At 45.2% G+C, this 26,890-nt stretch overlaps 1 protein-coding gene across 21 annotated transcripts in view; it reads right to left on the reverse strand.

Moving 5' to 3' along the window:
* Positions 1-26,890, reverse strand: part of ABI1 (abl interactor 1) — a 134,360-nt gene that overhangs the window by 40,050 nt on the left and 67,420 nt on the right. For 3 of the 21 annotated variants that reach the window (XM_068127160.2, XM_078785298.1, XM_068127155.2), the window contains exons 5-8: positions 22,594-22,776; positions 19,929-20,038; positions 8,434-8,499; positions 7,896-7,961 (exon numbers count right to left, since the gene is read on the reverse strand). In XM_068127160.2, the coding sequence (XP_067983261.2) occupies positions 7,896-7,961; positions 8,434-8,499; positions 19,929-20,038; positions 22,594-22,776 (425 nt within the window). Of the gene's footprint in view, positions 1-7,895; positions 7,962-8,418; positions 8,500-19,928; positions 20,039-22,593; positions 22,777-26,890 lie in introns of all 21 variants that reach the window. The other 18 variants (XM_068127158.2, XM_078785296.1, XM_068127154.2 and 15 more) reach the window with 7 other exon arrangements.

A 26,890-nucleotide genomic window follows, 5' to 3' on the forward strand; every position in this document is an offset into this window, starting at 1 on the left:
GATGAGGAATTCGGAACTTTGGCTTGGAGCGCGGCCCAGCGGGAGGACCCCGTACTGGGGCCGGTGCACGAATGGGTGAGATTGGGGCAAAGACCTAATGGGGAAGAGGTCACCCCCCTCGGGGCACAGACCAAGGCATATTGGGCTCAGTGGAAAACCCTGGAATTGAAGGATAACATCTTGTATCGCAAGTGGGTGGAGGTTCCCTCTGATAAAACTTCCTGGCTGGTGGTAGTCCCAAATAAATTTAAGACCGATATATTGCAACAGGTGCATGGTACCCGCCCTGGCGGCCATTTGGGCAGGACAAAGACGACATCGCAGGTACGCCGGAGGTTTTATTGGGTGAATATGGGGCGCGACATACAGGACTGGTGTCGGAGATGCGACGCCTGTACTGCCAAAAAGGGACCAGCACGGAGGATGAGGGCCCCCCTTCAATTACACCAGGTGGGGGCCCCCCTAGAGCGGGTGGCCATGGATATCCTAGGCCCACTACCCCGCACCCGCCTAGGTAATAAGTACATCCTCGTTGTGATGGACTACTTCACCAAGTGGCCGGAGGCCTACGCCCTCCCCAACCAAGAAGCAGGGTTGGTAGCGCAGGCCTTCGTGGAAGGATTTGTGTGCCGGCATGGGATTCCACAGGAGTTGCACACCGACCAGGGACGAAATTTTGCGAGCAAATTGCTAAAAGATGTGTGCAGTCTCCTGTCAATTCGGAAAACAAGAACAACGCCTTTAAGACCTCAATCTGACGGGATGGTGGAGAGATTCAACCGAACTCTAATCCAACAACTGGCACTGTTCACCGCCACCCGTCAGGATGACTGGGACGAACATCTCCCTTATTTGCTCATGGCCTACCGAACCAGCCAGCACGGGGCCACCGCATGCAGTCCAGCGTTGCTTATGTATGGGCGGGAGTTACGGGCTCCCGCCGACTTGCTATGCGGTCCCGTGCCAGACACAGTGGTTAACCCGCCGAGGGAGGGGTACGCACGTCACCTAGAGGAAGGCATGGAGCTAGTCCATGCCTTCGCCCGCCGCCAACTCCATCTGGCGGGGGAAAAGATGAAGCGCAGGTACGACCACCGGAGCCAGGGGAGTCAGTACACTCCGGGGATGAAGATTTGGTTCTTCAATCCCCGGAGGAGGAAGGGTAGGTGCCCGAAACTCACCTCTCCCTGGCAAGGCCCAGGGGTCGTCCTGTCGCAAGTCTGTGACGTGGTAGTAAAAATCAAAATGGGGCCACGAGCCCTCCCTCGGATCGTCCACGCCGACCGAATAAGGCCTTACACCGGCGAGCAGGCACCCCCGTGGATTGCCTCGGCTTTAGATGCCGAGGCGGGACCCAGTACCTCTGAATAAGGGGGGCTTATTAGTGCCAGAGGACTGGGGGATTGATGAGCGATGGGCCCGGTGGGTAAGGGTGGCATCCCTGCCTATAGTTTATGGGGTGTATGGCAGTGAAAACTAGCCCGGGTGGGTTAGGTTATATTGTGTGTAGGGACCTAGAAGATGACATTAGGTGACGTTAAGGTTAGATAGTGACTGATACCTGTAGTGGGGACGCAGGTAGTTTAGTGTGGATGATAATGACGAGGGAGCGCAATAGTTTAAAGGGACGACTGGGAAGCGCAAGTTTCAGAGGGGAGTAGTTAGATGAGATGATGCTGTGTGAGAACTGGACAGGTGTGTGGAGCAGTGTATGAGTAGTGAGTGTTGTGGATCAGCGCGAATGCGCTTGGGGGAGAGAAGGGTGCAGGCGGCACCAAGTATGAGAGCACAGGTGTGCAAGTACAGGTGTGTGTAATACATGGAGTAAGTGGTACGGAGTGGTGTGCATGGTGCGAAGGTGTGGATGGAGGAAGAGTGGACCCCTTTCACGAGTACCCGGGGCGGGTAGTGTAAGTGTTAGGTAGAGGGTATAGGTAAATTGTGGTTGGATATTGGCATTTGTGGTGCGGTTGCAGAATGGTATTGTGGATGGGTGCATTAGTGTTGTGGAAATGGCTGGGCGTGTAGCCTGTTAGTGTGTGTAGTTGGTTTGGGCACTCCACCACTGTGAGGATGTCGGCCAGGTGAGGCCGCAGGTGGGCTCTGGGAGCCGTTAGTGTCAGTGGGTGCCTGAGGATCCCGGGTGTGGATCGGGCAGCCCGTGCCAGAGAGGGCACTGAGGGGGTGAGAGTGCGAGAGGGCCTTCCCCAGTTAGTTAGGTTAGGGTGAGGAGCAGGTAAGCTCGGGTGGCAACTACGGTGGTGGAGGTGTGCAGGTGGGTAGACCTGCTGGGAGAGCTACACGTCACAGCCCAGAAATTGTGCGAGGGCACCGGGAGATGAATCGGGGGAGTGAGACCCCAAATTGAGAAGCACCACAGTTAGTCAATGGGAATTGGTTTTTAGAACCCATAGTGTAAGTTGGCCAATGGATTGGCAGGGAAAGACCCCGGGTAATGTAAAGTTGTTAAAGTCATTTAGGAAATAGTTAGGATTGATGAACCTGTCGCACCATACGCAGCCACTTACCTGAGGTGATGATGATGACTCCACACCTGTGTTCCTTTGTTCTGTGTTGCAGGAAAGGAGAATTGCTGTGTGGATTTGTGAGACGCATCACGACGTGGATAAGACATTGGGGTGATTCCATCTCTCCCTCCTTAGGAGGGACTGATGATGAATTGGTGATGGCAAATTTTGATGTTGAATTGGAGATGGCAAATTTTGATGAGAGTTGGAAATGGCAAATTTGATTGGTTAGGAGGGAGAGAAGACGAATTTGGTTTATGGGAAGAACGGGGAAGACAGTAGGGACGTTTGTTGATGTGTAAAGTAGATGTTTATGGGTAGTGTTGTGTTTGGTGGATACAGTAAGGGGTAAGGGAGGGGCAATGTAGGTTACCTGGTGGGGGGGGGGGGGCGTACGGTAGGAACGTACCTGTCTCACCTGGTTCCCATGTGCCCCCAGTGTGCATTACCTTACATTGCGTGCACTTTTGCGCCCTTACCACCTTACTCACTTGTCTTCTTTTTGTCTCCCACCTCCGAGGATCTGGCTTTGGGGCAGAGAGAGAGGAGAGAGAGGTGCTGGCTCCGCAGTTGTGGGCCTGTACTTTCGCTGCTTGCTGCCTGGATCGATACACCATATGGACCGCAATTTTTGTGGCCGCCCACAATGGACCGCAGTTCTTTTGCGGGCAAGCACCACCCGTTGATGGACCTCTGGGTCAACGTGGCACCTATGCCATACAGGTGAACCACTTATAGTTGGCCCCCCTGACGGCCACAATTTAGAAATGGACGCGGTTGGCGCCTTTCTTTATTTTTAAAGAAGCCAGAAGGCCAAGTGCACTCCAGGAAGGCAAGACCAGCGGCAGAACATCGGCCGGCTGCGACACCACCGGTGACCATGGACACTTGATTGTGCATTTTTTGTATTGAACACTTTATTGGTGCACCGGATGGTGCTGACTGTGTGTATGGGGTGGTGCTTTTGGTGCTTGGATGGGGTGCTCTGCACAGTATTAAAGGCCGTAGGGCCACAGGGCACTCGTGGGTTGGTGTATCGATGCTGGCATGCGTGCTCTCTCTCTATGCATAACATCTGCATGTGTTCCTCAAAGAACAGGTCCTGGATCGTAGTGTAAATATCAGTCTTGTGTAAATAATGCTCCCTACCGGCTGTATGTTTAGTTTGAGGATTCTTTCCGCGATTCGGTTATCCTGTGGGTGTGTTTCTGTGAGGAGAAGGGTGCAACGTCGCAGGGGGACATATTTACTCATTTGTGAACATCTGTAAAACTGTCGCACTCAGGGTTGAGTTCATAGTAGAGGGAGCTACATCTGAGTGCCACACTAAAGTAAGTAAAAATTTATCGGGTCGGGACGCCCCGAGGTAGAGAAGGGTGCAATGTTGCGGATATGAGATTGGCATCCATCCATATCCGCTTGTAAATATTCCCCTATTTCCTCCATACTTCCCAACTATCCCCAATCCCCCATTCCCTAGTCCCATTTTCTGTAAACAACACTCTGTAGACCCGACCTCCGCCTATTTCCCCCATTAAATGTCGCATCCAGGTCCACCACATCTCACGTAGACAACTATAGGACATCTTGCTAGTTATTCTTAGTCTATGTCAGTTAAGGACTCGTTTCCATTAATTGTGACTCTTCGTTGCACCAGAATGCGATTGTATGGCACCGTTAGGAAGTTTAGGACCTCCCAATACCTCCCCGCAGCTCTTCCGCACGGTTCAGCAACAACAACAGCAACAGCAACAACAACAACAGTGGCGGCGGCGCGGGGAGCGTGCGTCCTCACTCCGGCTTGGTTGGTGGGGGGTGTTGGGAGGGCACCATGCCTTTCCAACGAGCCGCCATCGAGCATGTGCTCGACGGGGTTACCAGGTAGGGGCTCGCTGTCAGCTCCTCGTCAAGGGCGGAGCCCGGTAACCCCCGCAGCCAATAGAAGCGGCGGACCGATCCCATCTGGGGCGGAGCCAACGAGCCGAGGGCGTGTCACTCCCCGCTGAGCATGCGCAGGAAGAGGGAGGTGACGTCAGATGCGCCCTGAGCTGGGAGAGAGAAGGACGCCACCTCCGAGCGCTGCAATACCTCCCCGCATCTCTGGACCGGACCGTGTTTGATTCTGCCCCTGAGCCAAGGTGCACCTTGTGCTATCGACTGCCTGTCCTTCCCTGCCATCAATCCCTGTGTAAGTCAGTCTTGTTCCGTTTGTCTGTGGTCTGTCTGGGATAGATAAGATTGTGTCTAAGTGCCTATCTCTTCTGTGCTTTACCTCATACCTTGTAATCTACCCCTTTTCTCCACCACCAATTATATCCTCCTCCGGAGGTCTTGAGAACTGTACCCCTTGTGTCATTTCATTTATCCCAGCCGTTGTGTCCTTTCCATCATTGATTTAGCGTAGCGCGATTCGGCCAACGTTCGAGTGGAATCGGGTGAGTTGGGGGTAATCGGGTAAACTGTGCGAACACGGCGGCCATTCCACTCGGCCCATCATAACATCTTAAGCCGTGTCCGTAACAATATATATACAGTGGAACCTTGACTTACGAGTTTAATCCGTTCCGTGACCGAGCTCGTAACTCAAATTGCTCGTATCTCAAATCAAATTTCCCCATTGAAATGCATTGAAATGCTATTAATCCGTTCCAGCCCGCCAAAAACCACACCAATTTTTTTTTTAATATACAGTATATATAAAAATATCTCGCGCTTTATATTTCACCTGTATGCAGCATGCAAGTTGGCAGGATGGCCTGGACTGGAGGTACGCACACTTGACTCTAAAGTGTAAACTGTCCAGCCTGGGTTTGAATCCCGACCCAGCTATAACCTGTCATGGGTGAATCACAGGCAGGGTGATTCATCAATGGGTGTACCGCTAAACTGGGCGCCCCGTTTGCGTCCCATTAGTTGTTGGATGTTAAGGATCTCACCGTGTTTTCCACAAAGAGAAGGCGAGCTATCGCCGGCACTCTGAACAAGTTGACGGCAGAGATACTGTACTTGCACGGCATGATAACCACGTGTCGCACGATCTCTTGTCATGGTCCACAAGATTATCACAGAGAGGTGCAGCTTCCAGCGTTTCGAGATCTGATCCAGGCCTATCCAACGAGACCGGTCCCAGCGTTCTAGGCCCGGTGGTTGTCTCAGACGGACCCGACAACGGCAGTGTTCGTTTTAACTCGATTCGATTCGAGCGCCGACGTGCCGGCGAACAAAACCGGTCATATCTTTTGAACGCGTGGCTCGATTTTTACAAAATAAACTTTTTCTTGAAGGTCTGAACCGTGCGCTCAAAACGATACCGAGTTTGACCCTGAGAGAGCCGTTTTGCGCCGGCAAAGGCGCCTTGTGTGACGTGAGGACCACGTCGTGCTGCATAGATTATCATAAATTATCATATAATTATCGGCGGCGTTATATATCATTAGCGCTATACGACAGAGATACTGTACTTGAACGGCAAGATAACCACGTGACCGGGTGGCGAAAGCTCGTAACTCGGATCTCGGCTCGCATCTCAAAGCAATAAACTGCCAGAGTGACGGCTCGTATCTCGAAAAACTCGTAAGTTGGGGCACTCGTAAGTCGAGGTTCCACTGTGTATATATATATATATATATATATATATATAAAAATATATATAATGTCAAGTAATGAACGGCGGTTGGGAATTATATCCAATAAGTCCATTTTACCGTTCTCCAACCTATAGTTTTGTCTTAAAAACTCGTCTTAAAAACTTAACGTTTCGGCCAGAAACACGGTGTGCACTGGGCCTCCACTAGCCTTTATCAAGAGTAATTCCCTTGTTTACCTCCTCCCAGATATACCTGGAGGAAGGGGGTGGCCCGATTCTGTCAACCAATCACAAAGCTGTGTTGCAAGACCTCGTGACAAGCTTGTGTTGCCAGTGTTTTGTGTGTGTTTGAGAGGTGCATTGTGTTTTCTTCATCACCTGCGTTGTTTATGTCCCACTTTGTCCTTGTCCTCCTCCCAGCATCGGCGTCTCTCTCGTGTGTTTTTGAATGAGAGGTCCCTCCCTACGCCTGTGATGACGCCGCAGTCTCTTCTGTCAACGGTGCCCTCGTTTGGCCAGTGTGACATGCCTCCAGTATTCGCCTCCAGGCCCGGTTCGGGGATGCCCCCAGAACGTTCACATTGTCCCATCGGGTAACATGGCCCGCCCTTGTGCCATGCTTGGCAATAGCAGATCTTTCCGGGTGATTATACGCAAAAGCCTTCTGGTGTTCATGAATGCGCTGGCCTAAGGTTCGTCCGGTCTCGCCTATGTATTCTCCAGCACAGTTGCATGGAATAGTGTATACCATACCCGTTCGGTCATTCTTTTGTCTTTGACGTTAGTCAGTCACGTCTCAAGGTGTATATCGGTTGATAGTTAACCCTCACCCCGACCGTCTCAAAATGCTGCCAATCCTTTGGGCTTGTGGAACCCCAGTGCATGCCAGGTTGCTGGCCGAAACTTTGAGTTTCTAAGACAACCCTATAGGTTGGAGAACGGTAAAATGGACGTATTACGTATTGGATATATATACACACACACACACACACACACACACACACACACACACACACACACACACACACACACACACACACACACACACACACACACACACACACACACACACACACACGCACGCACGCACACACACACACACACACACACACACACACAGTCGTGGCCAAAACTATTGGCACCCTTGCACTTTTTTCAAATAAGTCACAATTTTCTCGAGATGGAGTCATGCTGAAAATCCTTTGGTTGATGCACAAGATTATATAGTCATTGCAAAGCATACATGCTTCACACGAGTACGGATATTGGGGGTTGCACACACCGCCAAGAGCCTCAAAAGTCATCTCATGAGTGCAGCAAAATTACAAGACATGGAAACCAAAAGCCACATCGCTCTGCTGTGCTCAAAAAGCAAGCAGAAGACAAAGCCGGTTGCACAATTTTTTTTCCAAAAAGCGCAACGCGTATACCGAGTAGAAAAAAAGACTGAAGCAAGTGAACTGAAGGGAAGCTGGAACAAGGTGGAAGCAAATGTCTGGAATCGGAACGTTCATGGCAAAGCCAACCAGAGTGTACGGCAAGACATTTCCGAGTGAAAGATTTCCTCAAGAAGAGGTTAGATCCCTCATGATCATGCACAGTATTGCCATTTGTGCAGATCGTGGTAAGCAAAGCAAATGATCCCTTTCAAAGCGCCACAGACCAAGCTTATGTTTACCAAAAGTGAAGGAGAAGATGACCCACAAGAGTGGAAATGAATACAAAAAAGAAAAAGAAACTGGAGATCAAAAGCAAAGGGGCACACAGAGGTTGGTCCTTACCAAGGCCTGGAAACAAAGGTGGCGGGGGTGGTGGTGGTGGTGGTGGTGAAGGGGCACCTGTTGCGACTGCCAATCACAAGTGTCAACCGGTTACTACACAAAACTATCAATTGTTTTTATTTTCTTAACAAAAAGAAAGCAACAAAAAAAAGCTTTTAAATACCTCAGACTCCGACACTCCCCCAACCAAAAGAAAAAAAACATACAATGCTAAGAAACAGATATTTAAAGAGGCAATCATCACATCATCATAATCATAAACCAACCTCTTTTTCAAAAAAAACAACCACGTTTCACTCCTTTTAAATTTACCATAGCAATAATCTATTCTCAAAAAGTGTCAAAAGAAGAAAGAGTACATCCAGTTAAAAATGGAAACAGGTGACTCAATATATTCTGGAATCTTCAAAGATCAAAGACAGAGAAGAGCGAAATGTTTCAGCCCAAAAAAAAAAAAAATTTAAACAAGAGCAGAGGGAGAGTAATGACTACAATGGGTTTGAGTTGACCTGGGTGTACCCACCTCCCACTGGCCCACCTTGGAGGGGAGGTGGTGGTGGAGGCATCGATGGGAAAAATCCTTCACTTGGCACAGGGGATGGAGCTGTGCATAAAAAGGGGGAGTAAAGCAGAAGGGGAAAAACAAACTTGTCACAATGTGGAGCAATCCTAAGAATGCATTGTAGGTGTTGGTTAGCGTAAAAATTTTCAATCAATCAAGAAAATGCTGGGTTTTTTTTGGAACATTTCACCTATGTACAATTTGGAAGCTTTTTTTAATGGAAGAAATATATACTATAAAAGTGGATTTATATCTTGTATACATACGAGTATTAAAAACGCAATGAAGCTGCATGCAAAAGAAGCCTTCTAAACCATTGGCTGGAGAGCTGGCTTGACTCCACCCACAATTGGCAGGAAGAAAATGGATGCGTTCGCCATGTTGATATTCTGGTAAGCCTAATACAGCATTTCCCAACCTGGGGGAAATTTCCCTGGGGGGAAATTTTAGGATTCCAAGGGGAAACTTGTAGGTTTGTATGTATGTGTAGGAGTGTGTGGGTGTGTGTGTGTGTTTCTATATTGTTATGTTATTTATTATGTTATTTATGTTATTAAGGGAATAAATTTTGTGTTTTGGCTACTTTTTCCTTGTTCATATGGGGGGGGGGGGGGGAGGGGTTGGGGGAAATCCGGACAGTTTAACTGGTTGAAGGGGGAAACGACAGGAAAAAAAGGTTTGGAACCACTGGCCTAATATGTCTTCAGAAGTCTCATATTCACAATTTTTATTATCAGAGTTATCGAACCACGATGTATTATATATATGCACATAAGCAGTAGGAACGTTCTTGCATCATGTACGCAAGCCGAGTTTTTTTTTTTTTTTTTTCAGGAGCGATCAAGGCAGCAGTCTGGCCAATACACCGCCCAAATAAAGGGTAAACAATTTGTATAATGAATGAAAGTTTTTGTATAATTAGTCTGACGTGTCAAAGCTGAATAGGGTGAGTGTATCGTGTAGTGCTATTCCTGGTGGTAGTGGCTATTACAAGTCAAAAAGTAATAAAATATGTCGATTCTCTGCATGAAAACCATAAATGTTGGGAATCATCATGATCATATGAGGCGTTTGTTTGTTTGACTTGTATGCACTTCTACACCGCTAAACTGAATTAGCTTAAAACTGCAACTTATGCTCAGGGGTGAAAGGGTAGGGAAGGTCATGAGAGAAGGGATACAAGTGAAAGAGGATGATGGGATTGAGGGAAATGTGTGAAAGCATAATGGGGAATAGGAGAAGGGGTTGCTGAGTAGATATATTAAAGGGAGTAGGTTTGCAGGCATTACCTGAAATGGGCCATCTAGTATTTATACATGCTTCAAAAACTAAAATAAATACTGAACCAAATTTTTCATGTTGCCAAAAGGTAAATTCGAATTCAAGGGTAAATTCAACTTCCTATTATTTTCGGTCAACATCGGCCAAAAGGTTAGCATAAGCCGTATTTCTAAAATCCTATATTTTGATCCGATTGACTTGAAATATGAAGAGCATTTGCATATCATGTCACTGAATTCAACCACCAACTATTTTTGAGGTCAAAACGTCAACATCAGGCTAATTTCAAAAATTGAGAGATAGGGTCAAAAACAATATAAACAGTCATGGCTAAAAATATTGGTACCCTTGCACTTTTTTCAAATAATTCATTTCTTCCAGAAAAGTGTTGAAATTAAAAAATATTTTGGTATTCACATACCGTATATACCGGTGTATAATACGCACCCGTGTCTAGTACATGCACCCCGTAACTTCCACCCTCAAAAAAAAAATTTTTTTTAAATCATTGATTTTCAGATTACAGTAGCGTGAATCTATGCATTTGTACACAAACTTTAAGTAGCACAAAATGAACATTTTGAAGGGAAAAAAAACAACAAAATATTTAGCTATATGTAGTCAGTATTCTGTTACACACGCGTCAGTGTCCAGATGTGCATGCAATCGCGGGAGCTTCTTTGCTTCAAAGAAGAAAGGAGAGAGTAGAGAGATTATTAAAACATTCTTTATTGTGGAGTTGTGGCCCTGCAAAGGGCCGTTTGGGTGTGTGATGGGCTTCTCAGCTAAAGCCAAGGAAATCCTCATCGTCGTTCTCCTCTTCGAAGACGGCATGCAAGTCCTCATCTGGGTCGGTTAGAGGGTCTGGTCGGCGTTTCCGATCTCGGTTAGAGGGGTCTGGTCGGCGTTTCCGATCCTGCTGAGTGGGTAGTTGTGCTCCTAACGAAGCTTGATTATGAACGCCTGGAAGCGTGTCGTTTTGTCGGCCGTATCGTCGGGAAGATGCTGTACGATGTGCGTGCGGCGTCGTACCGACAGATTTTTTTTTTTTTTGTATACATAATTGAGGCTCGTGAAAGAGCTAACATTTATCACACAAACAAATCAAACAGACAAACAAACAAAGTATTAAATGAAAATGGGGAGCGGTAGACAAGATGGGGAGAGAAGGGGAAGCACATACAACAACAACAACAACATGCATTTTAAAGGCCATTTTCCCTGCTAGAGCAGGGGTTAGCCTTGCGGTCCCCATGACAATCTTCTCCATTTTGCCCTATTTCCTGCATCTCTCCTTGTTAACCCCCTTGCCCGCATTTCTTCTTCCACCATCTTTGGCCAAATCTTTCTCGGTCTTCCCCGTCCTCTACTTCCTTCTACATTCATTTCCATCACTCTTTTCAACCAGTCACTTTCATCCTTCCTCAACACATGACCAAACCATTTCAACCTGTTCCTCTTCACAGCATCCATCACAGGCTCTATTCCCATCATCTTTCGCAATTCATCATTTGTCTTCCTCTCTCTCAACGATACTTCGCACATCCGTCGAACCATTCGCATTTCCACCCTTTCCAACCTTCGTTGCTGCTCTACGTTCATTACCCATGTCTCGCTCCCATAAATCATAACACTTCTCACATATGCAGCATACACCTTTCCCTTCAGCTTCAATGACACTCCCCTCATCATCAGCACGCCACTCAATTCCCGAAACTTCTTCCATGCACATCTCACTCGAGCAACCGTTGCCGAGTCTGATCCACCTTTTCCATTCAGCATGTCTCCGAGGTAGCAAAATGTTTTCACACCTTCCAGCTTCACGCAGTCTCCAAGATCCAACTCAACATTTCCTCCATCTGCAGCTCCCTCAGTGCACACCTTACATTTGAATGTAGCTGCCACACTAGTTAATGACCCTCTCAGACCACTACATTTTTTATGAACCCACTCAGCGCACATTGTACACTGAATGGAGTTCACTCCGACACCCTTCCTACACACAGCACAGGGCCACTTCCCAGTTCTTTCCACCTCACCACATGCTTTACCACTTGCCATCACCTTCGTCTTTCCGATATTCACCTTCAGACCTTTTGTCTCCAAACATTCCTTCCACGTGTTCATCTTTTCCTTCAGTCCATCCATACTTTCCGCAATCAACACCAGATCATCTGCATACAACAACTCCCACGGTAAACCCTCCTTTACGTTCTGAGCCAGCACCTCCATCACAGCTACAAATAGTAGTGGACTTAGTACCGACCCCTGATGCACTCCCACCTTCACCTCAAACTCACCACTGTTCCCGTCCTTCGTCCTTACAGCTGTGCGCGCTCTTTTGTACATTGCCATCACTACTCTGATCAACCATTCCTCCAGTGCTAACTTCCTCAATGCCCATGTCAATACTTTGCGTGAAACCCGATCGAATGCTTTCTCCAGATCAACAAACCCAAGAAACAACTTCTTCCTCTTCTCCATGTACTTCTCCTGCAACTCCCTCACAATGAAAAGCGCGTCTGTCGTTCCTCTTCCTGGCATAAATCCAAACTGCATTTCGTCAATCTTCACTTTCTTCCTTATCCCCCTCTCCAAAACCCTTTCCAATACCTTCATTCCATGCTCCAATAACTTTATCGCTCAGTACGAGCCACACTCCAAAGGGTCACCTTTCCCCTTGTATAGAGGGACGAGGGTATTAAGTTCCCAATCCACTGGAATGCGGCCTTCTTTCACCACCAGATTACAGATCTCTGTCATTCTCTTCACACCCCAACTTCCTGCTGCCTTCAACATATCTCCCACAACTCCCGTCGGCCCTCCCGCTTTTCTACCCTTCTTTGCTTTTATCGCTTCCTCAACTTCCTTCTCAGTTATCTTCTCTGCCGGTCCTAAAACTGGGTTACTCTCTATGTTGCCATCCCATTCATTCTCTGTATTCAACAGCATTTCCATATATCTTTTCCATCTTCCTTTAATTCCATCTGGGTCGACAATGATTTGTCCCACTTCATCCTTCAAGCAACTCACCCCCATCACATCGCACCTCTGTTTCGCTATCTGCTTTGCAATCCTGAATACTGCTTTCTGACCCTCTTCCGAATCCAAGCGTTCTCCGAACATTTTCCTACATGCCTCCTGCGCCTTTGCTACCTCTTTCTTTGCAGCCTTCCTGGCTGCCTTATAACTTTGATGCTCTGCTTTTTCTGCTCCCGTACCCTTTGCCTTCTGCCACTCCTTGAACTTCTTCCTCTTCTCGTCAATCCTCTTTCCAACTTCATCATCCCACCACCATGTTTCCGAGTGCCTCGGTGGTCCTTTTGTCCATCCACATACCTCACCAACGGCTCCCAACAGACTAGCTTTCATTGACATCCAACCACTTTCAAGCTCAACCACATCATCCTCGACCCTACGCAGCCTCTCTTTTAATGCCTCCCTTAGTGTCACCTCTTTCAACCTCCACACCTTCATTCTCGGTTGGTACTTCACCCGCCAAGCTCTCCTCGCACCTTTCACCCTTACGTCGCAGACAACCAAGTGGTGCTGTGAAACAGCCTCCTCCCCCGGGATCACCTTTGTGTCTCGGAGGTGCCCCCTATCTCGCCTACGCACCATCAGGTAGTCAACCGTTGTCGTTGACCCACCTGACGTGTATGTAACAAGCTTATTATCCTCTTTCTGGAACTGAGTATTACAAATCAACAAATCAGCGCCATCAGCAAACTCCAAAATCCTTTCACCTTCTCCATTTCTCACACCATATCCGTAACCCCCATGAACTCCGTCAAAACCATCCATACTCCTTCCCACATGTCCATTCAGGTCTCCTCCTACCACAACAACTTCCTCATCTTTCACGTTTTCCATCAGCTTCTCTATCGCACACCAGAACTTGTCCTTCTCTTCATCGCTTCGACCAACCTGCGGAGCATATCCCGAGATGACGTTCACCAAGAGCTTTCCAATCATCATTTTCACCATCATCAACCTATCACTCACTCTAGTCACACTCACCACACTGTCTACAAACTCCTCAGAAAACAGGACACCAACACCATTCACGCCCTCCGGGCACCCTTGCCACACAAACTTGTATTTCTGTCCCTGCCTACCCTTCACCATTCTCACACCACTTCCCTTCCATCTCGTCTCTTGCACACAACATATGTCCACTCTTCTTCTGACCAATACTTCCACCACTTCTCCTGATCTCCCTGTCATTGTCCCTACATTCCATGTCCCAAACCTCAGAAACCGATCTCCACTTCGGGCTGTACCCTGCCCACATGTAGTCGTAATTGTCATGGTTCTCTTTTTGAGGCAATGTTTTTATGGCCGGATGCCCTTCCTGACGCCAACCCTCTTAGTCGCCTCTTACGACACGCAGGGATACGGCGTACCTATTCTTATCCAGGGTACACACTGGGAAACGTTTAAAACATGGAAATCCAGGGGGGGGGGGGGGGGGGGAAGGGGATCACGGCTGCGGTTTAAACATATTTAAATAAATATTTTTTTAAACCATGAAAGCAATCTGGGAAAAGTCTCTAAGTGAGAACGTGGATTTGAGAGAGCAGGAGCAGAGGTGAAAGAACAAACGAGATATAGGGGGCGGGGCACAAGTCGAGACGAGGAGGCCGCACGAGGCGCGAACAAAGAAACGACGAATTACACACAAATTTGCAACAACTACAAAACCAAAACCAAATAGAAACACACAATAACACATACACAACAAAATACGCAGCTGAAATTTGACAAAGAAACGAACGGGAAAACACTCAAACTTTGATGCCGTGGAGAGATCGAAGCAAGCCCCGTCGCTCGAGGGACCGGAAGCGGCACCCCTCTCATAGGAAGCACATAAACACAACATTTGTGAGAGACATCGGGAATGTGTGGGAGGGAGAGGGCTTGGGGGGAGGCGGCGTGGGAAGGGGGGGGTGGGAGAAGTATAAACACAAGGACACCAAGGACTTCCAGGAAAGAAGTTGGTATTTTAAAAAAGAGGATTTGGGGTGAAATTACCGGGGGGAGAAAAGATCAAGGTTTTGGATGGGGGAAGATAAGAGATGGTGGTGAACAGCTGTTTTAAAGACCTGCAGGGAGGAGTGGGATTGAAGGGACTGCGGGAGTTTGTTCCAGAGGCGGGAGAAAAGAGGAATGAAAGAGTGAAGGTGAGCAGAGAGTCTTGATTTTGGCAGTTTAACCATAAGAGGGTTGCAGGCAGATCTTGTGCGACCTTTAGGAATATTTGGGGGACAGAGCCCAGAGAGAGCTGGAGGAGCAAGGCCGGAGAGGAGTCGGTAGAAGACAGAAAGACCATCAACCTGCCTGCGGTGAGTAAGTGAAAGGCCCTCGGAGGTAGCTTCATCACGGGAGATTCCAATGATTCTGAACGCTTTGCTTTCAACAGCGTGAAGGCGAGCTAGGTGTGAGGCAGGAGCACCAGCCCAGAGGGGAGAGCAGTATTCCATTGAGCTGTGGATGAAAGCCTTGTATGTGGTGAGGAGCTCGGGTGTGCCAAGGAAGGACTTCGCACGACGGAGGATGCCCAGTCGGCGACTGGCTTTGGAGGCCAGATTTGAAATGTGGTTTTCCCAGGAAAGATCATGGCAGAAAGTGAGACCCAAAAGCTTGAGTGACAGAACTTCTTGGAGAGGATTATTCAGAAAGTGGATGGGAGGGTTGTCCAGTCGGTCTTTTCGGAGAGACATCGTAAGAGTGTGAGATTTGTCAGGATTGAAAGACATGTTCCACTTGTTTGCCCAGTCAGTGATTTGGTCCAGGTCTGCAGAGAGTGAGGAGGCTGCAGACTGCCGATCTGAGGGATGAGGAATGGAGTGGCAGAGAGTGGAGTCATCAGCAAAGAGATAGAGAGGATTTTCAAGAGAGTCGGAGAGATCATTGATGAAGACCAGAAAAAGCACAGGGCCCAGAACACTGCCTTGGGGAACTCCAGCCTGAACAGGAAGAGGAGATGAGAGAAACCCATTCAGTGCCACACGTTGACTACGACTAGAGAGGAAGTCCGCCAGCCATGCGTGGAGATTTCCATGGATACCAAAGGAGAAGAGTTTGGTGAGCAGAGCGGGGTGCCAGACCGTATCGACGGCACGTGATATGTCGAGGGAGACAGCTCTAATTTCCTGTTTGGCATTGAGGACCTCCATCCAGTGTTAAGACAGCAGAAGCAGCATGTCCAGAGTAGAGTGACCTGGTCTGAAACCAAATTGATGATCAGAGATCAAGCCATTGGAGAAGAGGAAATATTTCATATCCGAAGCAATGATGGATTCCATAAATCTGTAGGCCATAAACGTATGAAGATTATGGCGTTCCATAAATCTGTAGGCCCACGATGTGCTAGCCACGAAATCTTTGATGTCTCCGTCCAAAGCGAAGCTCCTTGCCTTCAGCCTGAGAGCAAGTGTAGAGATGGCATGACCCTCTGCCCTCTTCTCCCGAACCCAGGCGATGACATGCTCCTCCAACTGAGGCCACTTCGCCGATATTCCCGTTCGCCTTCTTCTTCCTCGGCATATCCTCTATGGAAGCCTTAGTTATTCGCCAGTGCCGGATGTCAGACTCATTCATGCCGTGCTTCCTCCCAGCTTCTCGGTTCCCAAACTTTTCTGCAGACTGGCAGATGGAGAGTTTAAACGCTGAAGTGTACGACCGCCTTGACATCTTGATCTTCTCTTCTCTGGAACCGGATAGAACGTATGAAGACGTTTCAATCCGAGCTGACGTTTACGGTAATCTGCACTATAATTTCGGATTGCTACGCAATTGCAGTCGTAAAATAAAAGACCTTCAAAATAAAAGACCGATGTGGCTTTTCAGAGCTAAATATTTTGAGCCGTTCTATTCACATTCCGGAAGCGGCGTTGCTTTGAACGGCAAATCCATAGAAAGCACGTAATGGTACAAAACCCGCTAGCCATCCGGGGCGAACGAGCAGCAATGGCGGCCCTGCATGTCGGCGCAATTGTGCATGACGCAACGGGGAAAACGTGCAACCGAGATCGCTTTTCGTAAAATACTTTTTTTCATAAATGTATTGGAAAATTGACTTGTTTTGAAGCCGAGTTTTTTTTCTATCCCCGTGTATAGTACGCACCCTCAACTTTAGACTTTTTTCCAATAAAAAAGTGCGTCTTATACACCAGTATATACGGTATGTATTTCTTTAGTTTGCAGTAGAGCAAAACAAAAAAAGCTGAAAAAATTACTAAATCTTAGCTTATTCCACACAGAAATCCTAGAATGGCCCAGCAATATTATTGGCACTTTTTAGAAGTTGTGAGAAATAATTGGATTTCAAGCAGGTGATTCTCCTTTACTTTGGAATTGAACTCACCTATGATGAGTTGCAGGTACCTGCAATATAAAAATCACTCATTCAACCAGTTTGAAAAGAGAAAAGGAGTCATTCTGTTGTTTTGTGTCACTGTGTACCGCAATGAGCATGGAGAAAATAAAGAAAACCAGAGAATTGTCTGAGGAAGTCAGACATAAGATTGTAGCCAAGCATGGACAACCTCAAGGCCACAAGTCCATCTCCAGAGGCCTTGATGTTCCTGTGTCCACCGTACGCAATGTTATCAGGAAGTTTAATGCCCATGGCACTGTAGCCAACCTCCCTGGATGTGACCGCAAGAGAAAACTTGATCGTAGATTGCAGTGAAGGATTGTTTGAAAGGTGGAGAAAGCACCTCGATCAACTGTCAAACAGATTCAAGCTGACCTTCAGACACAAGGTACAACAGTTCAACTCGAACCATCAGTCATCACCTCAATGAAAGGAGATCCAGGAGGACCCCACTGCTGCTGAGAGAGATATAAGAAAGCCCAAATGGAGTTTGCCAAATCACATCTGAACAAGCCAAAATCCTTCTGGGAGAATGTCCTGTGGACAGATTAGACCAAATTAGAGCTTTTTGGTAAAGCACATCATCTCGATGTTTACAGAAAACAACATGAAGCCTTCAAAGAAAAGAACACCTTCCCTACAGTCAAAGATGGAACAGGTTCAGTGATGTCTTGGGGTTGCTGTGCTGCCTCTGGCACTGGGTGCCTTGAATGTGTGCATGGCATCATGAAATCAGGAGATTACCAAGGCATTTTGGAGCACAATGTTGAACCCAGTGTCAGAAAGCTGGGTCTCCATCAAAGGTCATGGGTCTTGCAGCAGGAAAATGACCCCAAACACACTTTAAAAAGCATCAGGAATGGTTCAAGACAAAACGCTGGACTGTTCTGAAGTAGCCAGCAATGAGTCCAGATCTAAATCCCATTGAACACCTGTGGGGAGATCTGAAAACAGCAGTTGGGAGAAGGCACCCTTCAAATCTGGGAGACCTGGAGCAGTTTGCACAAGAAGAGTGGGCCAAACTGCCAGTAGAGAGGTGCGGGAAGCTCATTCATGGCTGTAGGAGTGCTTGACTGCAGTTATTTTGTCCAAAGGCCACAGCCTCCAGCCAAATGCTACGAAATATTAAGTCTCGGGTGTCAATAATTTTGTCAATGCCATTTCTATTTAGTTTCTGATTTAAAAGGATATATTAAGTTCTGAATCAAAAACAAAGGTTCTGTAATATTAACAGTGAAATAAAGAATTGTGGAGACCAAATACTTTTGTGAATTTCAACTTATTTTTAGGGAAAATTGTGAGTTATTTTTTAAAAGTGCAAGACTGCCAATATTTTTGGCCACGACTGTATATATATATATATATAATGATATCTCAGAAAGTTGTGGACAAGTCGTGACAAAACTATGTGGATGAGTTGGTTAGGTGAAATGAACAAGCCGATTCGATTTTGGTTCATATTCGGCCTATCAGTAGGATACAAAACAAATAAATGTAAATTGTTCAGCCTGGCGGAGGTATGCGCTCTGCCAAGTGCCGGTCTACTTTGTTCTGCATTGCCAAAGTGTCGCTCTGAGTGATTTTTCATTTGTTTGTCTGTGTATCTGTCTGAGAAGAAGACATCTCAAAAAGTTGTGGATGGATTTGGACGAAATTTGGTGGAGAGGTTGGGTATGTCACAAGGACAAAATGATTAAATGTTGGTGAAGATCTGGATCCAGATGTGGATCAGAGAATTTTTAAAGTGATTCTTCACCATTAAAAGACAGGGCCAAAAACGAGAGCACAATATCTCAAAATGTTGTGTCCGGATTCAGACTAAACTTGGTGGACAGGTTGGGTGTGACAAGGAAGAATTGATTCCATTTTCTTGAAGATTTGAATCCGGATCATATAATTTTTCAGTGATTCTTCACCATTAAGTGATAGGTCTAAAACTGATAGATAGCACAATATTTCAAAAAGTTATGGACAGCTTCAGACGAAACATGTTGAATGAATTGGTTAGGCAACCAGAACAAGCGATTCGATTTTGGTTCAGGTCTGAATCCAGATTTGGCCTATCAGTGGGATACAAAACGTAAACTGTTCACCCTGGCAAGAGGTATAAGCTCCACCGAGTGTTGCTCTAGTTTCATTCATGTTATCCCTGTCGCTATGACAGAGCATTTTCAGATAAATCTTCGTTCTACTATTTTATACCCACCTGGTGACAAACCAAAACTGACTATGTGTCTATAAAAAGGAGTTTGCTCAACATCAGAAACAGTTTATTTATCTCCAATTTGGAACCCAGGAATGAAAGGGAACTGAAGTACACCTTCTGCTAACCAAACAGGCAGTTTTTCTGGCATGACCCTTCTATTTCAAGCCTTCCTTCCTCTTATAACACAAAATACCAACCATGTCATGTTTAAGAGGTGGTCAAAATCTTAATGGAATGAAGTCCAAACAACTCCCTTTTTAAATCAGAGTAAATATAGGCTCAAAATAATATAATATGACAAACATTTGTTGTTGTGTTGTTGTTGTAAAAAAAAACATTGGTTCTCAATGGGAGACGTCGAGTAAGCAATTGTAGATTTGCACCAAAATGTAAACAGTTTTTCCATGAGACTGAACAGGTGAGCAAACTTTCACTTTCATATCACTAAGCATTTGAGTAATGCAGTCAAACTAAGATGCATTCAAAAAAAAAGTGAGAAACATAGCAAGACTTCCCTTTGGAGAAATATCACTAAATAAAGCTCAAATTAAAGTATGTCTGCAAACCAGCAACTCAGCTTCAATAAACAGCTGACGAGCACACCTGTGTATGATCCAGGGATTGAAGGTGTGGGTACTGGGATGGGAAGGCCCACACTGCCACTGCCACTATTTTCTCGACTGCCAGTGCTCCGACTGCCCCCACTGCTCCCACTGCAGAAGCACGATGAAATTCCCCGGATACACAGTAACGTCAATGGTTAGTGGGGATACAAGTCGAGGGTTTTCATAGTTGCAACGTCACGCAACGGCTTGCTGTGCCCATTTTCACACAAAATTATCCTTAGTAATGTCCTTTGAAATTTAAGCTAGGGGAGTAATAAGTGCAAAAAGAAGGGACCAGAAATAACAAAAGTCCAATGTTGGAAAAATGTCAGTGAAATAAGCTTTAAAATGCCACAAGTTTAGAACCCAATGTTATGAATCAATTACCAAAATGACTTCCCCCAAGATATCAAATTAGATACATCACACATCCTTGAAATCACAAAATAAATAATCATCACCAAAGGCAATATGCAAATGGATGGATCAACCGCCAACCAGCCACCATGCCTGCTTATACGCCAGGCAACGTTCGAAGGAAGCCCCATGCCAGTCGAGGGGAATGCCACCATTAGTCGAGCAAGCGGGAAGCATGCTTAGCATGAATAAGCTTTGGGCAGTAAGAATGCATAGCAAGCAACTGGCAGGCAGATAACAGTCGTGACATATTAGTCTAAGCTAAAAGACTCATCTCAGGAAGTTTTCCTCTTTACATCTCCGGCTGCCAATAAACGCCAAAACGGATACACTTGGTTATAAGGAGCAAATAACACATTTTAAAAGAAACGTCCAAAAATGGCACAGCGTTCAGAAATTGAGCCAATGGTCAAAATCACTTTTACAGGATTGCCCAAGGAACGTTGAACTGTTTTAGAGAGAGAGAATGTTTTACAATCTCTGAGGAAAACTTGTGCTAAATGTCTTCATCCATGAAAAATGCATCTGAGATCTATTTTTAAAATCCATCAAAATAAGATGCATAAATGTTCAAACTACATTTAAAAAATGCCTCAACAAGGTGATTTTCAAGTAAGACTATTTCAAACGTTTGTTGCTTTGTCACCGACTTCAAATGTTTAGTCCAACACTGTTCAGCATGTCTTCCTCCTGCTTTAACAACATTGGTGCGTCGAGACTGCCGCTTGCCAGGTTCTGAGAAATCTCCATCCAAGCAGCTTGTAACGACGTATCTACAAAGCGCTGCACGTCATGGATCTTCTGCTGCGAGACGAGCTTGTTACAATGCTTGCGATGATGGAAAGATCTGAAGAGTCAATTATATGCTGGTCAATCGAGCAATTACTTTGGCCACGTGCCTTCTAGCAATTCCAAAAGAAAAAAACCCCTGCTGCTGTTTGTTTTGCAAATAGTAAAATGGCATAATATCCTGATAGAACATCTTTCACAGAAACTTTACAAACACTTCTGAAAAATCATCGCTTCTGATATCAAATCCTTCCTCTTCTCCAATTACTTGATCTCTCATCATCAATTTGGTTTCAGACCAGGTCACTTTACTCTGGACATGCTGCTTCTGCTGTCTCAACAATGGATGGAGGTCCTCAATGCCAAACAGGAAATCAGAGATGTCTCCCTTGCCATATCTCGTGCCTTTGATATGGTATGGCACCCCGCTCTGCTCACCAAACTCTCCTATGGTATGTATCCATGGAAACCTCCACGCATGGCTCTCTCTTCCACAGATCTCCTGATGTCCTTGATCCCTACTGCTGTTGTGCTTCCCTCTCTCTGGCCCTCTTGTTTCTCGCTCCCTTTATTGTATGTTCTATGTGTTAGCTCTTGCATGAGCCTCGACTAAGCATACAAATGTTTTTTTTTTAAATATGCTATATATCGTTTTTGGCCCTATCACTCAATGGGGAAGCACCATGTTGTTGCGATGTACGTACATCCCACTGAGGTGCAGCTCAAAACAAACTACTTGGCACATCTAAGGAAGTTTTGAGTACAAATTACAAATTTTTATTCTCCATGTTTGCAAGAGTTAATATTTGACACAAGAAGAACAAGATGCCTCAAAATAACACTTTTTCTTCTTTCTTTCTTTCATTGAACCACTTTCTAAATTGGCAACTTCAATGCAACACATTTTGCAAAATCTATTTCATTCTTCCACAGCTGATTGCTAGTGCTCTTTGAGACCTGGTTTAATATAGTCTCAGTCTCAGTTTCTCTTTCTCTTTCTCTTTTTCTTTCTCTTTCTCTTTCTCTTTTTCTCTTTCTCTCTCTCTCTCTCTCTCTAAGATGCCAATTTAGTGTACAGCATGCATATAATCAAATACCTTTAATTGCATCATTGTCCATTAAATACTACCATCTGCACTGTAAATTACAAAGCATTAAGTATCAATTCTGATTTCCTTGCTCTTGTAATAAGTACAATCTCCTTAAAAAAAACGGAGAGAAATTAATTATTTGACTTTGTGCAATATACTGTGCCAATTGAAATGATCGTGGAACAAAAATAAATCCCCTTCAAGGCAGTCACTCCACTGGGCCTTTCTGAAGAAAGATATGTTAATATAAACGACTCCACAAATGGTACCCGCACGTTAGGAAAGCCAAATGTCATTGTACCCGGGGGATACAGTTACCGGACCCTATGACTACAGTTATCTATTGATGCATAATGCACCAGCTACCTGTAAGTGCGTGCCCTGTGGTTGAGCGAAGCGGTACGTGAGGGGCTCTGTTGTGGCAGCTGAGGTGGTGGCGGTGGTTGCTGCTGAGGGGCGCCCAGCAACGTGCGTGCTGGGCTGGTCGTATAATCGTTAGGTACGGTAGGTGGGCGCACGGGCTCCAGGGTGCGGTAAGGAGAGTTCCGCCTGCCAGGAGCAACAACGTATAAAAGGACATGCAGACAGACAGCACCATGGAACAGTAAAGGCCATGGTGTGGAAAGCCAGGGAGAGGAAACTGCAGGCCAAAGGAAAGTTTTCAATGTGAAGGAACCAGCCAGTTGGGAACAGCACAATTGCTTGGATGCTAAAACTTTGCACTACCGAGAAAAAAAATAAGAATAGTCAATGATGTTCTGATCAAATAAGAACAATTAAGATAATGTACATTTTTACGAATTAACTTGTAAAATGCAAAATATGAGCGAATTAACTTGCAAAATTAAATTATATCCATTCGCGTTTGCTTTTCCTAAGCAATCAGCACATAACATGCAGAACACACACAACTGGTTGATCCATCACCATGAAAGAGGAATTAGAGCGACATTATAGAACAAAAATCTTAAAGCATGTTAGTGGTGTGTTAGGCAAAACATTTGCAAATTCAATGAACTTGATAGATATTCAAAGTGAGCACACACTTTCAGCAAATTTTCAGCAACCTCAATGCTCAGGCCATTAATGTCCTTCTCAAGAGTTAAGATGGCTGTTCCAACCTGCTGTCACTTGGTGAAAAAAAAATGGCAAACGTCTCATGCTAGGTATGAAGATAAGGCCTGTGTGCCCTTTGACCTAAGTCCTGGCAAAAAAGAAATTCAACATTCCTGCCTCGCTCTCTTTTTACACGAATGTGGCTTAAGGTAAAAATTTACCTTTCATAAACGCATTAGTGATCATGGAATCTCCCTGTTGTGCCATCCATCGATGGCATACAGATGCACAGAACTATTTACACCAAACACTCAAAGATTGTGTCTAAGCAATCGAGTAAATTCCTTTTTAATCAGAAGACGCTCCTTTAATAGGGCAAATAGAATCTCCATTGGAATAAAGCAATTTCCTGGTATCCAAAAGCTTCGAGAACGGTTTATAATCAGAAAGGGTACGCTCAACAAGAACTGTGTTGCTGATTGATTGATAAAAGCTAACATGTTCAGAGACATTGCTGGGGCAGGCAAGAAGCATTTGCTGGTGTGATCGTACTGAAAATCCTCCTGGGAGAGGAAGCATTAGTGGTAATGGAGATAAGGCAGAGACACATACCCCATCCTTCCCAGTGTGCTGAGCAGAAGCAGCCAACCACAGGTCACACAAAGCAGTTAAGTTAGCACACAGAGTGGCAAAAGGGAATGGGGAAGTGGAGTCGGTAAGGAAATAGGAAGAAAATGGCACTACGAAGAAGAGCCGGCCTGAATAATCACAGAGTAAATGACATTTATTAAATAGTTGTGGTGCAGACTGATGCATATACATGCGTGCCACACAACAAACAGAAAACAAAGAACCAACTGGATCGAAAATTGAGAAAAAGATTTTAAAAATTTTTAAAAAAGGTTTTGAAGGCGCACCAGGTTAAATTTTGTGAATGAGTGGTATGTATGTACGGATGTACATATAAAAAAAATTTTTTTTTAATCTATCAGTGTTGTAGCATAGGGATGAGAAAACCAAATACAAAATGGCTTCTTCATCAGCTTCTACCATTCCTGGGTTTTCATAACTAACGAGATTCCAAACATGTAAAATAAATAAATTAGTAAAGCCGCTGAAGTAGCAAACCAAAAAGCTACAACCGATGGAATCAACATGACGTCAATTGAGGTGCGCTGGCCACCATAGTAAGCAAGGAGAAGCTGACGTTTCCGGCATCAACCCCTTCATTGGAGTCTCTTTTGCTCCGACGAAGGGTTAATGCCAGAAAGGACCCTATGAATCAATGCTATGTAAACGGTAAACATATCTCAAATAAAATGCCCCATCGATTCCATCTATTGTTCTATTACCTATCCACCAACAGAGATCTACACTAGCCTTCACCAGCAAGACTAGTTCTTCATTCTACAAAAAAAAGCATCGAAACAGTCAAACTGTTTTTCTTCTTCCTCTACCTATCTTTTATTTCCAAGTTAGCTCAACATTAGCTTAACTCATCATGGTAGTTTTAAAACTACAGAAAAGCTTTTCAAAACGACAAAATTGTGTTTGGTTAACTTGAAATCTTTCAAGAAAGACTTTTCAAGACTGCACAACAGCTTTCTTTATTATTACCCTCGCCAGAGGAGAGGGTATTGCATTTGAGTCTGTTTGTTACTTGCTGGAATAGATTGTTAATGATGAAGTATCGCGAATAAAATATGTTAATGATGTCATAGGTGCCTCCATTATGACGTCATAATTTGACAAGTACAAAACTTCATCCAATCAAGATGAAATTTCCTGAGTGCCATAAACTGGTAAAGGAAAAAATGAGGTCATCAGTCACGTGGTTTGGCCGCCATCTTTGAAAAACCGAAAAACTTTGCACCTCTATATCTCCGAAAGTGCTGAATATAAAAAATTGAAACATGGCTCATTGTAAAGAACTCTCCATGGGGAATAAAATATGTTAATGATTACGTCATAGGTGCCTCCATTATGACGTCATAATTCGACAAGTACAAAACTTCATCCGATCAAGAAGAAATTTCTTGAGCATAATCTAGGTATAAATTAGTTTCAGAAAAAAATAATGATGATGTCATCGGTCACGTGGTTCTGCCGCCACATTTGTTTTAACACAAAAGCCTTAAAAACCACTGAAAATACAGCCTGGCGAGGGTTTGCAATCTCTGATTGCTCTTTTTCTTGTTCGTTTCATGTTATACATGGTCGAGGGTTGTGGAATAGCTAAAACAGAATGGAATGGAGTAAACACCAACAGCAGAGTGAAAGAAAGGGTGAGAGTGAGAGTGAGATAAAGGGGAGGGAGATAAGGATACATGGGGGGTGAACAAGCTGCACACAAGCTGAATGAAACAACAAGAGGAGGAAGGGGAAAACAGGGATGAAACGGACCAGGAACTAAAACGACACTCGGTAGAGTGCATACCTCTGCCAGGCTGAGCAGTTTATATTTTGTATCCCACCGATAGGCCGGATAAAGATCCGGACCCGAACCAAAATCGAATCAGCTTGTCATTGTCACCTAACCAACTCGTCCACCAAATTTTGTCAGAACTCTTCCACAACTTTTTGAAATATCATGCTATATATACAGACTTGGCATTTAATATGGAATATTTTTTTTGTGGGGGTGAACTTACTTTTCAAGATGTCTTGGAACCAAAAGTTCATTGGAATTATGTTGAAATTATTCTAGATTTTGTTAATGTGACCTTTAAAAGAAACTTAAGTGTAACTTAAGTTTAACTTAAGTGTGTTTTGCTTGGCTCTTGGTTTTTTCCCTTCTACCCCGAACATAATACTGTCTAACGTTCTAAATCCCCACCCCCCCCCCCCCCCCCCCAAAAAAAAAAAAAAAAAAAAAAAAAACATTTATTTTATTTTCTCCACGTGTACTGTTGTCTCATCCTGTATTTTCTGTCCAGGTGTGCTGTTCGCCCCACCCCCATTATCTCCTTGCCATCCACCGTTTGCCCTGTTCACGTGACTCGTGGTGGTCCCTCTTGGCTCTCCCCCCCGTTGGTATTTTTGTGCATATAAGATTGTTCATAGTTCTGTTTAAATATTTTAAAATATGTTTAACCTTTCCCCTTCTGTTTTTTATTCAGTGGTATATTACAACACGCTGTTTTTCTTCCTATTTAAAAGGCTTTTCTCAATTTCCTCTCCAACTCATTCCACTTCAAAAAAAAGAAATTCAATATCTTATACGTCTCCCTCACTACATGGTCTAAATTCACATTCATTCCATCCCTCCTCCATCATCCTGAACCGGATTGCTAACTTGAAAATCACAACAAACCCAATTTGTTATCAATGTTCGACTGTTCGTCTTTCATTAATCATCCACTTTCTAAACTCCCCTCTTGCCCCTCCCATCCAAATCCCCCCCCTTGCACCTACACTCCGAAACTTCCCCCTTGCCCCACCACTCTTAAACTCCCCCCTTGCCCCTCCACTCCTGAACTCCCCCCTTGCCCTTCCCCTCCTAAACTTCCCCTTTGCCCCTCCCCTCCTAATCCCCCCCCTTGCCCCTCCACTCCTGATCTCCCCCCTTTCCCCTTCCCTCCAAAACTCCCCCCTTGCCCCTCCCCTC

This window comes from Myxine glutinosa, chromosome 10 (genome assembly GCF_964187855.1).
Source record: "Myxine glutinosa chromosome 10, kmMyxGlut1.1, whole genome shotgun sequence".
Lineage (NCBI taxonomy): Eukaryota > Metazoa > Chordata > Myxini > Myxiniformes > Myxinidae > Myxine > Myxine glutinosa.